The following is a 17,930-nucleotide window of genomic DNA, read 5'->3' as shown; positions in this document are numbered from 1 at the left end:
AGTTTACGTGGACTATATTGTTACACATACTATTTTTTTTTTCAACGTGTGTTTATTCATTATAAAATTATTTATTTTTAATAAAATTTAATACTTATTATTATAATAAATTATTATTAATTATTTTCATATAAAAAATCACTCTAATATTAATAAATAAAATTTATTATAAATTTATCAATAGAATCATCTATAATAAAACTTAATTAACAATTTTTTAATCAATTTAAATTTAAATAAGCTAATAATATAATTAAATAATTAATTTAAAATTTTGACATTTTAAAATTATTCTAAATACGCATGTACAAATATAATTCAATAAAAAATACATCTAAAAAATTTTAAATTTTACTTTCTCAATTCTCGATTTTCATTTAAAAAAAAAAATTCTAATTATATTTTATAATTATTTAAATGGTTAGAATAAATTATTTGATATGTCAATTTATTACCGTAACAACTGAAAAAACCTTATCTTTTACTTTTATTACAATTCAATCCTCCATTTTTTTAGTCCATTAAACTTTATTTTTTAATATTTTACCAAATGCATCTCATATTTTATCAAATTTTCATTATTAAGTATATTTAAAAATTATTTTTATATTATTATTATTTTTAAAGTTATATTAATAATTTTAGAATAATAATTTATATCGATTAAAATCATTCTCAATTATCTTTTTCTAAAATTTATCGTATATGTTTACTATTTAATATTATTTTTAAAATTATTTTAAAATAAATAATTTTATTAAATATATTAGTTTTGAAATATTAAAATTACTTTTGAAATAATACTTATTGATTTAATTTTAAAAATATTAAAATAATAAAATAATTTTATAACCTTTTCTCAGAATGATTTTCTAAACTATTCTTTTTAAGGATAATATTTAAATTATGCTAATAATCAAAATAAATTTTAAAAAAGTATATAATAAATAATCACCAAAATAATATTGTCTTTTTAGTTTTATTATAATTTTACTTTTTATTATTTTGTTCTAATTAAATTTTATACATTTAAAAATCTGAATAATTTATTTTAAATTTTTTAATTATTATTAATTTTATTTTAAAATTTTCTACCTTAGCATAATATGATAATAACAGTAACAATGCAATTTTATTAGTCTTTAATATAAGTAACGATTTGTATTTTTAATTATATATATTATTAATATTATTATATTTTATTAGAAAAGAATTAAAAATTTTCTGAATATAAAATAAAATAAATAAAATAAAATAAAATGTCGGATGAGAATGGGGACAAGAATATGTCAAAATCAGGTGAGAGACGGTCCGGAGTGAAAGATTCCCGACACTGCAATCTAAAGAAGTCTCGCTTTTCCTCCACTCTTTTCACTCTGCACACTCTCTTCCATCGCCAAATCGTCACCCTCTGATCCCACCCACCTTCTCCATTCTCTCCTTATCTCACCAATACTTCTCTTTCCTCTCTCTTCTTCTCCCTTATTAACCCTCGAGCACTTCCTCTTCCTCCTCCTTGTCCTACGCCCATTTGCTGGTGCACTTCAATTTTTTGCTTTACCTGCTGGTGGCTGAGCCTGTCATGGAGGAGGAGGAGAAGCAGCAGCAGGAGCACGAACAGGGGGGCGCTTGTGAGTCTAATAGCAACCCCATTCATGTCTTGGCTGTTGATGATTGCTTTTTTGACCGGAAAATTGTTGGGAAGATTCTTGAAAAAGCCTCGTTTAAAGGTTTTTGTTTTTCTGCATTTTGTAGGGTTTTTTCTTTTTCTTTTTTTTGGGTGTGTGAGTTTTTGAATCTTAGAACTGAAATGGGTATTTGTTAGGTTGATGGATTTGAAGGTTTGTTTTTAATAAATTGCAGTTACTAGTGTTGAGAGTGGAAAGAAGGCATTGGAGGTTCTTGGATTAAATCAAGACAAAGTGGAGAAATCTACTTATAATGTAAGTAATTTTATTTTTGTTCCTTGTTATCGATTGTTTCTTTAAGAATCTCATGAAAGTAGATGACATGAAACTGAGAAGATTTTGGTAAATCTGTATGTTTTCACAGAATTTGAATCTAGATACAAATTTTAGAATTGTACATCTCAATCAACTAATGGTTTATGTTAGTGATAAGGTTAAATATATCTGTTGTAATCTATATCTTTGTAATTCTGTTAGTATAGCTTAGCTGTATGGTTATCTATAGAGTCTGAAATACTGTATATAAAGACCCATTCTGTTAATAAAATATTAAGTCTTCTCCCATCCGTTCATGGTATCAGAGCCTTACAGGTCTAACAACCATGAGTACATCCGGAACCTCTGAAAGCTCTAATACTTCTTCTATCTCTTCGATGTCTTCTTCTCCTTCTATTCTTGCTTCTTTCTCTAATGTTCCGAACGTAAGTAATCAGCTTACGGTGAAACTGACCTCTGGTAATTATATACTTTGGAAAACACAGCTTTTGCCGATTTTGAGGGGTTACAATCTTGAGAAACACATAGATCCAAACTTTAGTCCACCACCACCTGTCGTTGATAATTCCCCAAATCCGGCGTTCACAACCTGGTATCTGGAGGACCAGATTGTCCTTGGTTGGATCAATTCATCTCTAACTGAATCTCTTCTTAACAATGTTGTTGGTGTTGCTTCTGCCTTAGAAGCATGGAGGAGTTTGGAAGCGTCGTTTGCTGCTGGATCAAGAACTCAGATTCGGCACTTGAAGAGTGCCATTCATCATCTTGAGCGGAATAATGAGCCTATTGAGACTTATTTACAGCGTGCTAGATCTTTGTCAAATCAATTACAGGCACTTCAGAGTTCGATCTCTGAAGAGGATTTTGTTGGGGCTATTCTAGATGGTCTTGGACCTGATTATCGCCCATTCACAAGGTCAATTGAGGCACGATTACAACCAATTAAGTATGAGGATCTTCGTGGTTTGTTGCTGGCTGAAGAACAACAGCTCAAGAAACATGAGGCTGCTGCTGCTATCTCTGCTCCTGTCACGGCGTTGTATAGCAGTCATGATTCTCATCCTCGGCCTGGTAATAATTCTTCTAGAGGACGAAGGGGCCAAAATCAGTCACAGCGTGGTGGACGATCCTATACTGCTTCAGAGAGGGGTTCCAAGAATTCAATTTCTGGTGGTACAATTACTTGTTCCAATTGTAATGGCACTGGCCATATGTCTCGTCAGTGTCCGAGTCCACGAAAATCTCCACAGGTTCACCATACCTCTACTGGTCCGGCTTCTGCGCAACCATGGATTGTTGATTCTGGTGCCACACATCATCTTACAGGGTCAATGAATAATCTGTCTCTTGAAGCTGAGTATCATGGACCTGATGAGGTTACAGTGAGCAATGGTAATACAATTCCTATATCTCATATAGGTAGCAATGTGTTATGTGACAACTCTAAATTTCGCTTGAATAATGTTCTTTATTCTTCAAAATCACCTTTCAGTTTAGTTTCTGTAAACTCGTTTGCTCGTGATAATTGGGTCTCACTTGAGTTTTTTCCTGATTTCTTTCTTGTTAAGGATATCCGCACGAGGAGAGTACTTCATAAAGGTCCAGTTGATCGGGGTCTCTACAAATTCTTTCAGTCTTCTACTTCGTTATTTTCAGTTAATCATGTTTCTTTTCCATGTTGGCACTCTCGATTGGGACATGCCCATGATCGAGCAGTTATTTCTACATTAAAGTTGAATAATGTTTTCTTCAATTCTACTAAGAATTCTTTATGCTCAGCTTGTTGCGTATCGAAGTCCCATCGTTTTCCATACTCCTTGTCTACCTTTACTGCTTCTGCTCCTTTAGAGCTTGTTTGTTCTGATGTGTGGGGTCCATCTCCTAGATACTATGTCTTGTTCTATGATCACTTTAGCAAATACTCATGGGTTTATTGTTTAAAAAATAAATCTGAAGTGTTTTCAACCTTTGTGAAATTTCGGGCTTTTGTAGAGCAGTTTTTTGACAAGAAAATTAAAATGTTTCAATGTGATTGGGGTTGGGAGTTTAGGCCGTTAGCTCCTTTTTTTAGTGAAAATGGTATTTCGTTACGATTGTCATGTCCTCACACACCACAACAAAATGGGTGTGCTGAGAGAAAACACAGGCATATTGTTGAATCTGGTTTAGCTTTGTTAAATCATGGGTCTGTACCTCTCAAATATTGGGACTTTGCTTTTGAAACTGCTGTATATGCGATAAATAGAGTTGTCACATCTTTGTTACCAAATTGCTCGCCTTATGAGAAATTGTTTCAGAAAAAGCCTAATATACATGAGCTCAGAACCTTTGGATGTGTTTGTTATCCACTTACAAGGCCTTATAATAAGAATAAGCTTGAAAATAGATCTGTTAAGTGTTTATTTGTGGGGTATAGCTCTATACACAAAGGTTACAAGTGCTTGGATGTCTCCTCCAATAGGCTATATATTTCACGTGATGTGGTATTTGATGAAGATTGTTTTTATTTTTCACAACTGCAGTTTTCAGCAACTGCTAATTCTCATTCGAAACCTGGGTTTACTGTGAATTCAAGTCCAGGAATACTTGGGCCACCGCCAGCACCTCTTGACAATACTGCTCGGATTTTTCCATCAACTGCTATTCCAGCTGTGCAGCGTTCTCAAATTGATGGTCCAAGTATGGGTTCGGAACAGGTGAATGAAAATATGGGCTTGATTGATGCTTCAGATTCTGGACGACAAACTGATGCAAGGGATTCCGACATTCCACTTGCAGTTGTTGACCATACAGAAATTCCGTTAGCTGTTGTTGACAATACAGAGTCTAGAGGTGATGACCAACCATTATTAGTTGCGCCTTTGCAAGCGGCAGCACCTAATAATCATCCTATGCTTACTCGCTCTAAAACAGGTCATTCTAAACCTAGAATCTTCGCAGCGGTGGTACCTCGGCAGCCTAAAAGTGTTGTTGAAGCGAAGAAGTATCCTGAATGGCGAGAAGCCATGGCCTCTGAACTTAACTCTTTGTTACAGCTTGGGACTTGGGAGTTAACAGAACCACCACCAAATGCCAACATCGTCGGATGCAAATGGGTTTTTCGAGTTAAAGAGAATGCTGATGGGTCGCTTGCACGTTACAAAGCGCGATTAGTTGCTAAGGGGTTTCATCAACGCCCTGGTGTGGATTATGCAGAAACTTTTTCTCCTGTCGTTAAACCCGCCACGATTCGAATGATTTTGAGCATTGCCGTTTCTCGTAAGTGGAAAGTTAAACAATATGATGTGTCTAATGCTTTTCTCCATGGAAAGCTTGATGAAGCTGTTTACATGGTGCAGCCTCCTGGTTTCGTTGATGCGTCTAGACCATCTCATGTGTGTAAACTACATCGTTCCTTATACGGATTAAAACAGGCCCCGCGTCAATGGAATCACTGTTTACGAGATGCTTTGATTGGTTGTGGTTTTAATCAATCTACATTGGATCATTCATTGTTCATTCTTCGGCAGGGAGCTTCACTTTTATATTGTTTAATTTATGTTGATGATCTACTTTTAACAGGGAATGATATGGCAATGGTTACAAAGGTTGAGACATGTCTTCAAGGCAAATTTTTGCTCAAAAATTTAGGCACTTTGCATTACTTCCTGGGAGTGCAAGCAACTTGGGATAGTGGTACTTTGTTCCTGTTTCAAACAAAGTATATAATTGATTTACTTCAAAGAGTTCATATGCATGAATCAAAGGACGTTGCTACACCAGCTTCGGTTACAAATTACAACACACCAGCAGCAACGACTGCCTTTCAAGACCCAACGCTATACCGAAGCACAGTTGGAAGTCTTCAATATTTGTCGTTTACTCGACCGGAAATTGGTTTCTCAGTCAATCGCCTGGCTCGGTTCATGCACTCTCCGACTGAACTTCATTGGCAGGAGGTCAAGCGTATACTGCGGTATTTAAAGGGAACTTCTAGTTATGGCTTAGTTATTCGCCCATCTGTAATTACTACTCTGACTGCTTATAGTGATGCGGATTGGGCTGGGTCTGTTGAAGATAGGAAGTCGACTATTGGGTATGCGGTTTATCTTGGTTGGAATTTGATTTCATGGAGCTCTCGAAAACAAAAGAGTGTTTCTCGATCTTCAACGGAAGCGGAGTATCGCGCAATTGCAAATACCACATCTGAACTTCTCTGGGTTCGGAATCTGTTACAAGAACTGGGGATTACAGTCGACACACCTGTGCTTTGGTGTGATAATATTGGAGCAACATCGTTAACTGTTAATCCTCTTCACCACAGCCGCATGAAGCATGTACAGATCGATGTACATTTTGTTCGAGATAGAGTTGCTTGCAAAGAATTAAATGTACGTTATTTGTCTTCCAATGATCAGATTGCGGACATTTTAACGAAACCATTGGCTAAGAACAGATTTGTTTTCTTAAGAGACAAGTTGACTATCGCTCCACACCGATAGTACAACTTGCGGGGGAATGTTAGTGATAAGGTTAAATATATCTGTTGTAATCTATATCTTTGTAATTCTGTTAGTATAGCTTAGCTGTATGGTTATCTAGAGTCTGAAATACTGTATATAAAGACCCATTCTGTTAATAAAATATTAAGTCTTCTCCCATCCGTTTAGTTTACTATACTGTAACAACCACTAGCAAATCCTATATTTAGCTAATTTTTAGCAATTATTAGTGATTGGATCATTATATTTCAAAAGCTTATATGCCCTTGATCTATGAGAATGCATCCCAACTTTAAATTTGCCAAATTAGTATATGATGGTTTTTGGACTTTATGATAGTATTAATGGCCCATGGTGCTAGTTCTGAGGTATAGTGTAGACATTGGAGTGCCCACACTACAGAGTTATGAATCACAAAATCCTGTTTCTTTGGTGGTGGTGGTGGGGGAAGTGTTGCGTATGATACAACAAACATAAGAAATTGGAGTGTCTGTGATGCAGTTACATTGATTCTTCTTTTCTTTCTATTATTTGACAAGATACTTCTGACATGTGTCATAAATGATTTCTGGTTGCATATTAGTAGAGACATAGTTGCATATTCATTGCATAAACGTGCGATAATTGAACGAATGAGGATAGTACTATATTTGTAGTACTAATTAAGTAATTTATTGACCTAGAGAGGGAATTGGATATAAAGAATGGCATAGTACTGTTGATGCAAATTATGAGTGCTTGATTTGATTTGGAAAGATTGCCTGCCTAGCATTTCTCTCATTCCTCTATTCTTCGCTTGGTCTTCCTTTCTTCCCAAAGTTAACTGCTAAATTAATTGTTTTACTGTTACAGGATATCCCACCAATTTCTTTTTCTTTTGTCATTTTAACTGTCTCTAATTCTAATTTTAAACCTTAAATTCCTCTCCTTTATATCTGAATCTTAAAAATTATCGATTACTTGAGGTTTGATTGCCATAAAAGCACTAGTATTGCAACTCTTCTGTGTTCCACACTGTTTGTTGATACTATGGATACTGTTTTCAACTAAAGAGATGTCAAATCTCACTAGATTTTGGAGAATTTCCATTTGCAAGTTTGCTTCATTTGCAAGATTAAAAGCTAACTTTTTATATCAAACTGTTCTTGCATTGTATTTGTATCATATTTGACAGATTATAATAATTTATAACCTTCGTATTTTATTACTCCTACAATGTTCCCTTCTTTGTCCATTGGGTTTTATGCACTGACATTAGAGGGTGACCGTCTATAGGTAGAAACTAACTGTAGTGCATCCTTTTTTTTTGTTTGTTTTCCAAAATATAAAATGAACTTTAACCATTAGACCTTGAACCTTCTTGCTGCAAACATCTAAGGAAGAAGTATAAGACAAGTTGCTGGGGTTTGGACCAGCATATCAGGTAGATTGATGTTTGCTTCCGCAAGTACCATAGAGTGGATCTGAATATCAACGATTATTGCACTTGAGTTCCTATCGATAATACTTTTCTTCAGTTTTTGGGGTCACATTTATATGAAATGATGCTGCTTTATGGCTACAATTTTGAGAATTGAGATGCATGCTTGCTGCCTAACTTATTGTATTTTTAAGTTGGTTGGAGATGAACTATGAAGTTGAAACAACTTTTCTGAGCTTACTTTTAACCATTCATCACATAACTTTTGTTTCAATTTTGCAGGACCAAAAGATCAACATAATCCTTACTGACTACTGTATGCCTGAGATGAATGGATATGATCTTCTCATGGCTGTTAAGGTAAAAAAGAAAAAGGGCATGATAGACTTGAATATTAAACAAAGGGTTCTTGGGTACCATTACCCGTGCCATTAAATTTAGATTTAAGGCTATCACTGGCTGTAGCTAATGTTTTAAACTGATAAATGCTGATGATGTCTAAGAATGATAGACTTGCTATCTTATTTGATATTTTTATGCTTATTATTTAGTTATATATCTTAGTTTCAATTATGTTTTTAAATATCTATCATTTCATGAACTTAGCAAATTTTATAAAAACATTTGCGCAGTATTGCCATTATATTATGGCCGTTACAGGCCTATTTCCATTGCCTATAACTGTGATTTAAATCCATGCTCTTGATTGTTAGGTATTTGGGACATGAGTATATTGTACTAAGAAACCAATAATAAGATCAGAATTTTCTGATTGTGATATTAAGTGTTTCATTTTCTTAAGTAACAGCTTACTGATTTCATTACATTTGAAGAAACCAGATCCCATAGGAACTTTCTATAACAGAGTCCCTCTTTTTTATCCCCAGGAAAATAGCAACGTGAAGTCCATTCCTGTTGTGATAATATCATCTGAATATGATCCACAGAGAATCAGCAGGTATTTCTCTCACATTAGTTTCTTTTGTTAGAGCACCAAGAAGATAACTGCCTGCAAGTCTACTATCATACTTGTTGATTGTTTTTGGATATTGTTTAATCAATCTTGGGTTTTTCTCCAAAATTTATTTGCTAGATGGCTGATTTGCAAAATGTAGTGAACTTCGATCAGATATGGTCATTAAGATATGGTACTTTGGTTTTCCACAAACAGGATATGCCCTTTTTTTTTAACTCTTGGCTAGCTACTGTGAGAGAAGAAAAGGAAAGGAGAGAAAATTTAGTGCTTCATTAGAATAAACTAGTAAAAGTGTTTTAAAATGAATGACGAAGATCATTAATGTTAAGAGAAAAGCTGGCAGCTTCTGTGGCTAAGCAGTATTTACTCACTTTTCCAATAATATACATTTATATTAAGATGGCACTTAACATTAAATTTGTTATTGATAAGGCACATTAACATGTCTACATCAATAGAACAATGGCAAAAAGGTCAAATTTGCCTGAGTTATCTAGCAGCAGCCAAAAATATCAAACTTAATCTTTAAGTCTAAATTTATTTCTGAACTATTTGGACCGAAAAGATGAAATTTGATATTTTTAGCCACCTGCTGTCTAGTTCAGGGGCAAATTGGCATTAGTCCATAGAACAATCATTCCCTTATTGCCAACCAATTTTCCAAAAGAGAGACACGAGTACTTTGTTCTTTGCTACCGTTGCCTTCCTTTCAGTTGTAGGCAGCCTTTGGAGTTTGATATGATTTGGCATTTTAATCTTGGATATCCGTTATGAAGTTTCTGTTGTGAATCTGGTTTAATCTGCACATAAGCTTTCATTTGTGTTGGCTATTATATTCCCGTATATTTGGTTTAATCAGCAATCTGCATCTACAGTACATCAATATGGTGCCTTTTGCATCTAAATATAGGCACCAAGAAAATTGCTTGTCTCTTTTAGCGCTAATTTGATGGGGCTTCTATTCATCAATAACTTTTGGGCTATGTTTGGGAGAGATGAAAATGTAGAGGGAGGGAAATGGGATGTTCGACCTCATGGTAAGAAACAAACATATGGGCCCTTGTCGCATTTTCCCTTCTCCCCATCTTTTCTTCCTCTCCCAAACCTCCTTAGTGATCTGAGTGTTGCTTAGAACTCTTCCAGTATTTGGAGATCCATCTTTTCATATATTTGGTGGAAAATTAACCACAAATTTATATGAAATACTTTGTTTAACCAATGGGGAAATGCCAAGTTGCCCACCTAGCTCATGGTTGTTCAATAATCGGGCTGCATCTTTCATTATCAAGTAGTGGATTACATAATATAAAGTTGCATCATAGAATGGTTGGTTCACAAGGCCTTCCATCCTGTACTTGATTGTTATGTGCTCCGCAGGTGTCTTGCGAGTGGTGCTGAAGCTTTCCTTCGAAAGCCACTACAACAAAAAGATCTGCAAAAGTTGAGAAGCTATGTTAGGCATTCAGCACCTGTACCCAAGACAGGGACAAAAAGAAAAGTCACACTGGACTTAATACCAGAAACCGGTACAGCAGAAACGCGACCTCGCATTGCTGGAGTTGCTGTGGCTTAACCCTCTATTGGCATTACGCGCTCTCCCAGTCGTTTTCTATTGGCAGGGGCAAGTTCCAAGCAGCCGTGACATACTTCTCTGCCGAGTAAATGATTAATGTCTGCCTGGAAACCTGGTTTTGTTCTCGAGGCAATAAGTTCTTTGCGTCGGCTCTAAGGGATCCTAATGTTATGGAATAGAAATGCAGCAGGCATGTTTATACAATAGGCCTTATGGTTCTGCAGACGAATGTACTTGCTAATAATTAATTATGAACGCAATCCTTCTTATGATGGATTTACAAATCATTCCGACTCTCCCTCTCTAATTCTTTGGTACTGAATGTGGAGATTCTTGAATGAAATATCAAAACAAAGTAGAGCTAAAACTACTACCATTAAAGAGTAAGCACCTCTTATAACAAATCAAAGGTGTGAAAATTACAGAAAGCTTCTCGAACTGCTGCGCTAGGTTCTAACTTGGAGTTATAGTTTTGCTTCCCATTGTTTGTTAGCTCAGAGCCAGACCACTAGGTACTGTGAACAGCGATACGCAATGGAAATCACTTGTTAAAGCCAATGACCGGAGAGCGGTTAGATTGACCTGCTTCTTGCTCTGGAACATTTGGAAGGCAAGTAGGGTAACGATCACCGCCAATAGCAGCTGATGATGAAAGACGGATGGATTTCTGTAGGCTTGGCCATGGTCCGAAATTGGACTGATGAACCGGTTTCAGTTCTTGAATTTGAAACTTTATTTCAGAAGATCGGTTGCGAGTCCTGAACTGAAATTAGTTGGTTCGAATCGACAGTCTGATTTGGTTTAAATCGAAGGTCTGATTCATTTTAATTTGATTTTGAATTTCTAAAATAATCTAATAAAATTGTGTATTTAAAATTAATATATAGGGAAGTTAATTGTCAAATAATTATGTTCAAGTTATTTTTTTACTAGTAAATAATATTATTTTCATTTAAATATAATATTAATTTATTTTTTATATTATGCACCTTTTATACAGTTTATTTATATGTTTAATTATCAATTAATAATATTTAATATTTTTTATTTAATTTTATCTAAATTTTTTTAATGTTAAATTTTTTTGAACTGAAATCAGAATGACCATTTAGAATTCCAACTTAATTGAAACCATATACGGAATCGTAAAAAATTGCAATTCATAACTGTAAATATAACCGCCCTAAAATCAGACTGAAACTATAAAAAATCAACTGTTTTCAAACCTAGGTCTATGTGATAATGCAATTGCAAGGTGGGTATGATTTGATGAAGTGAAAAAAAAAAGAACTTAAGTTAGAGAACTGAACTTAGGATGAGTATTTATCAGTTTAGTTTAAAATTAAAACTAAATTGAATAAACTTAAATTAAAATTTAAGTATTTATAAAAATTAAATCGAATAGAATTAGAGAAAAAATCAATTTAAATTAAATTGGTTTGATTCAATTTGATTCAATCAATTATATTTTGTAATTTTTTATTTTATTTTTTACACGTTAATTTAGTATTCTAAGACTCAGTTGAAGTATTTCACTATTGATTAGTTTTAAAGCTACGTCGTTTTACTGCTTATTGTTATTGTTTTATATTGAACATCTAAACTATGTCGTATTGTTGATATGAACTGAATTTTTTATGCACGTATTGTGCATATGGTGCTGTTTGGTATAAAAGGAAGTGATGCTTCCAGAACATAAGTATAACGTCATTTTATTGCATTTGAAATAAAGCTCTCAATTTTTCTCTCTTTCTCCTGCTTCTGCACATGGTATCAGAGCCTGAACCCTAATTCACGGCGGCGCGTCACCAGTTGTATGCTAGAGATCCTTAGTCTTTTAAAAAGATCTGGTCATGGCGAGCAGTAGCAAGGAACAAAAGGCGACTGGAGCTTCAGAAAAATTGCAGATCATGAATACGGGGATGGGAGACCCCCTGAGTCTTCAAACATCTGACCATCCAGGTATGAGCCTAGTCTCTGCACCTCTTGTAGGACCTAATTTCAGATCTTGGAGTAGGGCCATTAGAATAGCCCTAGGAGCCAAGATGAAATTAGAATTTGTCGAAGACACTACTTCGACACCTAGTAAAGACACTGAGGGATGTGAACAGTGGAAAATGTATGACTTCATGGTCACATCTTGGATTCTCAACTCCATCTCTAAGGAGTTAGTTGATGGGTTTATATATATTGCCTCTGCCAGAGATCTCTAGCAAGAGATCTGCGAGAGATTTGGAGAGTGCAATGGTCCTATGATCTATGAGTTGCACAGGAAAATATCCCTTATCTCTCAAGAAAATCAGTCTGTGTCAGTGTACTTCACTAAGCTGAAGAGGCTGTGGGATGAGCTTGGTTTAGTAGAACCTCTTCCAACATGTACCTGTGGAGCCTCTAGGGCCATAACTGAAATAACGAACATGAATAGACTCATGCAATTCCTAATGGGTTTAAATGAGGCCTTCGGGTCTGTGAGAGATCAGGTATTGGGGATGGACCCTTTACCAATAGTAAACAAGGCTTACTCAATGGTTGTAAAATTTGAGTCTCAAAGGGAGATTCTGGGGACAATGAATGACAACTCAGAATCTCTTGCCCTATTGAATAAGGCTCAAGCTCAGAGTCTGTCCAGACCAAGAAGGTCTAAGGTCAAGAAGGATCACTGCACCTTCTGCAACATGGATGGCCACACTCGAGAAGGGTGTTTTAAACTGATTGGGTATCCTGATTGGTTTAAGGCTAAGAATAAGGTAGGAACCCAATCTTTCAAAGGAAATAGAAGCACCAAAGTTATGGCTACTATTGAAGGGAACAAATCAGAAGAGGATAACCCTCTAGAATATCTAGACACATCAAGTAGAATACATGAATTGACATCCATGCTGAGCTCTTTAAAACAAGAAGTCTCTCAGCTTGTAAAGGGGAAAGGAACTCTTGCCCAAAGCACATCTCATGGGCCTGAGGCACATTTCATGAACTTTGCAGGTAAGCCTACTCTCTATAACACTTGTAATGCTGAAATGCAAACTGACTCTGATTAGATCCTAGACACTGGAGCCACAAATCACATGTGTTCAGACAGCAGCCTGTTCACCACTTTGCACCCACTACACAAGCACATTTGTGTGTGCTTTCTAGATGGGAAAACAACTCATGTTACTCAATATGGAAAGCTAAATCTCTTTGGCAAATTGATTCTAGATGATGTTCTTTATATTTCACATTTTCAATATAATTTGGTTTCTGTTGGTCAATTAATGAGTAGCCATGGCTACTGTATAGTAATGTGGAAGGGTTATTGCCTTATACAGGATCCACTGAATAAGAAGGTGGTGGCCATAGGCAAGAAACAAACAGGCCTCTTCAGGCTGAATCAAATGAGCTTTTCTCATTCTGATGTAAGAAATTGTTTGTTTGAAATCATGAACTCTAATGCTGATCTTCACAGCTTTGTAAATAGCACTCCCTTGCAAATGGATTTGAATAAAGAACATTCCATGCAACTTGAACAGACACATAAGCATATAGTGACCATGAATGATATGCATGATAGACTAGGGCATGCATCAGTAGGTAAACTCAAACATGTTAAAGGCATGAGTATCAGTAATGAGGCTATGAAATACTGTCCTGTATGTCCCCTAGCTAAACAAGCCAGATTACCTTTTCCCAGAAGTCACACCTTAGCCTCAAAACCTTTTGAATTAATTCACATTGACATATGGGGGCCATATAAGACCAACTCTATCACTGGAGCTAAGTTCTTCCTCACCATTGTTGATGATTATAGTAGGGCTGTATGGACCTTTATGATGCACTTAAAAGGTCAGGCTTTTAGCTTGACTAAACACTTTATACACATGGTAGAAAATCAATTTAATACCACCATCAAAGTCATTAGAAGTGACAATGGAAAGGAGTTTCTAAGCCATAATTATGGATCTCTGCTTACGAGTAAGGGAATTAAGCACCAAAGATCTTGTCCATACACTCCACAACAGAATGGAGTTGTGGAGAGGAAACACAGACATATACTTGACACTGCTAGAGCTTTGAAAATGCAATCACAAGTTCCTATTCAATTCTGGTCTGAATATATCTTTACTGCTACTTACCTAATTAATAGAATGCCTATGGAACATTTTGATTGGTCCACGCCTTATGAGAGGCTCTATGGGACCTCACCTGACTATTCTCACCTGAGAAAGTTTGATTGCTTGTGTTTTGCTACTTCTATGGGAACTCAGAAGGACAAATTTCAAGAAAGAGCCATTAAAGCTGTGATGATAGGTTATGCCAGCACACACAAAGCCTATAAGCTTTATAACATCAGTGATAGTACCTTTTTTATTAGTAGGGATGTCATTTTCCATGAAAACATATTTCCCTTCCAAAACACTAATCTGATTGAGAACTCTGTGGTTCCTATTCCTGTGATTGAGAATGATTGTCCAGATGTTGATTTCTGTCCATCTGGTCACACCAGTGATGACCTATAGAAATATACTTCAGCTAGAAGGACTCAAAGACATAGACAAGCGCCTGTCTGGATGCAGGACTATGTAAATTCCCAACAAGCATCCTTCATGACCTCCCATCCCTTACATCAGTCTTACATTTGCAATATCAACAAGATCACTGAACCTTGTACTTACATTCAAGCATCTAAGGATGCACATTGGGTTGAAGCCATGAAGCAAGAGCTTCAGGCCCTGGAAAATAACAACACTTGGGTGCTCATTAGTTTACCTAAGAGAAAAAAAGTAATAGGCTGTAAATGGGTCTATAAAGTGAAATTTAAGCCAAATGGGGATGTAGAAAGATATAAGGCTCGGTTGGTGGCCAAAGGTTACAACGAAATTGAGGGGTTGGATTACAAAGACAAATTTTCACTTGTGGCCAAGCTTACAACTGTAAGAATTTTCATTGCTCTTGCTACTTTCAGACAATGGCCAATTTTCCAATTGGATATAAATAATGCTTTTTTACGTGGTTATCTTGATGAAGAGGTGTACATGACACCTCCCCAAGGCTATCACAGAGCTCAGCCAGGGTAGGTTTGCTTGCTTAAAAGGTCCTTATATGGGCTTAAACAAGCCTTTTTAAACAGTGGAACATTGAATTTACCAATTTTCTCAGGGGTTTGGGCTTTGTGTAGTCCCCACATGATCATTGTCTCTTTACCCAGCACACTGGTGCTGTAACTTTGATACTGCTTGTGTATGTTGATGATATTATTTTAACTGGAAACTCCATTGATGCCATTACTGAGTGCAAGCTTGCTTTACATTTAAAATTTACTATCAAAGATTTGGGACCTATGAAATACTTTTTGGGACTAGAGGTTGCTAGATCCTCTCAAGCAACTTTACTTAGTCAAACTAAGTACATTTCAGACATATTGAAAGATGCAGGCATGTTTCATTGTAAACCTGCCTCTTGTCCTTTGCCTCAAGGCTTGCATTTGTCTCCTGACTCAGGAGAGCCTTTTGATAAACCTGATTTATATAAGAGACTTCTTGGTAGACTTCTTTATGTTAATCTCACAAGGCTTGATATATGCTATGTTGTGCAACACTTGAGCCAATTTATGAGCATGCCCCAAAAACCTCATTGGGAGGCTGCTTTACATGTGCTTCGCTATCTTAAGGGTTCCTTACATCAGGGGCTTTGTTTTCCTGTAGATACTGATTTATCTCTGAATGCTTACTGTGACTCTGATTGGGCAGCTTGTACTTATTCCAGAAAGTCACTCTCTGGATATTGCATATACTTGGGACCTTGCCTTATTTCTTAGAAAATAAAGAAACAGCCTACTGTTTCTAAATTCTCAGCTGAAGCTGAGTATCGTGCAATGGCTAACACTGTATGTGAACTCCTCTGGATTAACTATATTTTGCAGGATTTGCAGGTTCACATTCAATTGCCTATTCCACTGCACTGTGATAGCAAAGCTGCCAAGCATATTGCTGCCAATCCGGTCTAACATGAGCGCACGAAGCATATCGAGATAGACTGCCACCTGGTCAAAGATTAACTTCAATAGGGATTTATATTACCTAACCATCTCACTACTGAAGAGCAGTTAGCCGACATATTCACCAAGGCCTAGCCTCTCGCCATAGCACTCTAACCCGCAAGTTGAATCTTTTGCCCCTACCAGCTTCAACTTGAGGAGGGAGTGTTAAAACTACATCGTTTTACTGCTTATTATTATTGTTTTATATTGAACATCTAAACTATGTCGTATTGTTGGCATGAATTGAATTTTCTATGCACGTGTTGTGCATATGGTGTTGTCTGATATAAAAAGAAGCGATGCTTCCAGAATATAAGTGTAACGTCATTTTATTGCATTTGAAATAAAGCTCTCGATTTTTCTATCTTTCTCTTGCTTATGCACAATTAGGATATGCTCTTCCTATATTATCTTTTTTTCGAAATGGGTTCTTTCTATATTATAAAAAGGTATAATATTATTAATTAATCAGTTTAATTTAATTTTTTTAAATTTTTTTATTAAAATTAAATTGAATTTAAATAATTAAATTTTTTACTATTAAAATTAAATTAAATCAAAATAAATATAAAATAAAATCTAACTTCTGAATTAATTCGGTTGAATCGATTATTTCATTTCAATATCTCTAAGTTTTTAAAATCATGCGAAAAATTCTAGCTATGATCGTGCCTCTTTAGATATACTTTCAATTCGGGATATTTTATATCACCGCTTGAGTTATCTTGATCTTGCATATTTTCTTTGTGGTGCTTTTGAATGTAGCCTTCATTTATATCGCAATTGTCGTATTGTCCAATCCTAATAGTCCATGTGTGGTCTTCAACGTGTTTATGGCGTTGTTGGTACCTCATTTACGCAATGATGGAAAGGTTTAATGAATTGTTGCGCTGTAGATGAGCTCAAGCTGCTTTTCTTTGTTACAATACATGGTACCAATGAAATTTGGTATCTACTTTCTTTCTCTCTTTTTTTTTTTTTTTTTTTTTTTTTTTTTTTTAATATTATAACAATATATAAATTAACTATTATAATTCTATTTAATTTTCAAAAAATTTTTAAAAATATTTTTTAATATTTAATATAATTAAAATAAATATAATTAAAAATTAAAAAAATTATATTTCGTATAAAAAATAAAATAAATAAAAATTATAAATGGAAGAAATACTTTTTAATAATCAATTATAACAATATAAATTAATTAGACTTAGGCTTTATAAACAAAACTACTATATATATTTAAAATTAAAATAAATTAGTATAACTCTAAAATAATTTAAATAATAAAATTATCATTTATTTTAAAAATTAAAATTAAAATAATAAAATTATTCAATTACTTTAAAAATTAAATACTATTGTAAATTTAATTATTTAAGGATAATATAGACATTTAACCACCAATATTTATCTAAGTTTAATTATTTAATCTTTAAACGCAATATATATCACAATATGAGTGCTTCGTCCTATGACTTTTTAATTATATTGTATAAA

At 34.8% G+C, this 17,930-nt stretch overlaps 1 protein-coding gene across 1 annotated transcript; it reads left to right on the top strand.

The window, feature by feature from the left end:
* The first annotated feature begins 1,349 nt into the window (after positions 1-1,349).
* LOC110606754 (two-component response regulator ORR3) lies at positions 1,350-10,701 on the top strand. The gene is made up of 5 exons (XM_021745728.2): positions 1,350-1,730; positions 1,864-1,943; positions 8,148-8,225; positions 8,753-8,823; positions 10,219-10,701. The coding sequence occupies exons 1-5, from the start codon at positions 1,583-1,585 to the stop codon at positions 10,412-10,414; spliced, it is 573 nt and encodes a 190-aa protein (XP_021601420.1). The 5' UTR covers positions 1,350-1,582; the 3' UTR covers positions 10,415-10,701.
* Positions 10,702-17,930: the final 7,229 nt, after the last annotated feature.

This window comes from Manihot esculenta, chromosome 18 (genome assembly GCF_001659605.2).
Source record: "Manihot esculenta cultivar AM560-2 chromosome 18, M.esculenta_v8, whole genome shotgun sequence".
NCBI lineage: Eukaryota > Viridiplantae > Streptophyta > Magnoliopsida > Malpighiales > Euphorbiaceae > Manihot > Manihot esculenta.
The sequence above is the reverse complement of the archived record's forward strand: the minus strand, read 5'-3'. Positions and strand labels throughout refer to the sequence as shown.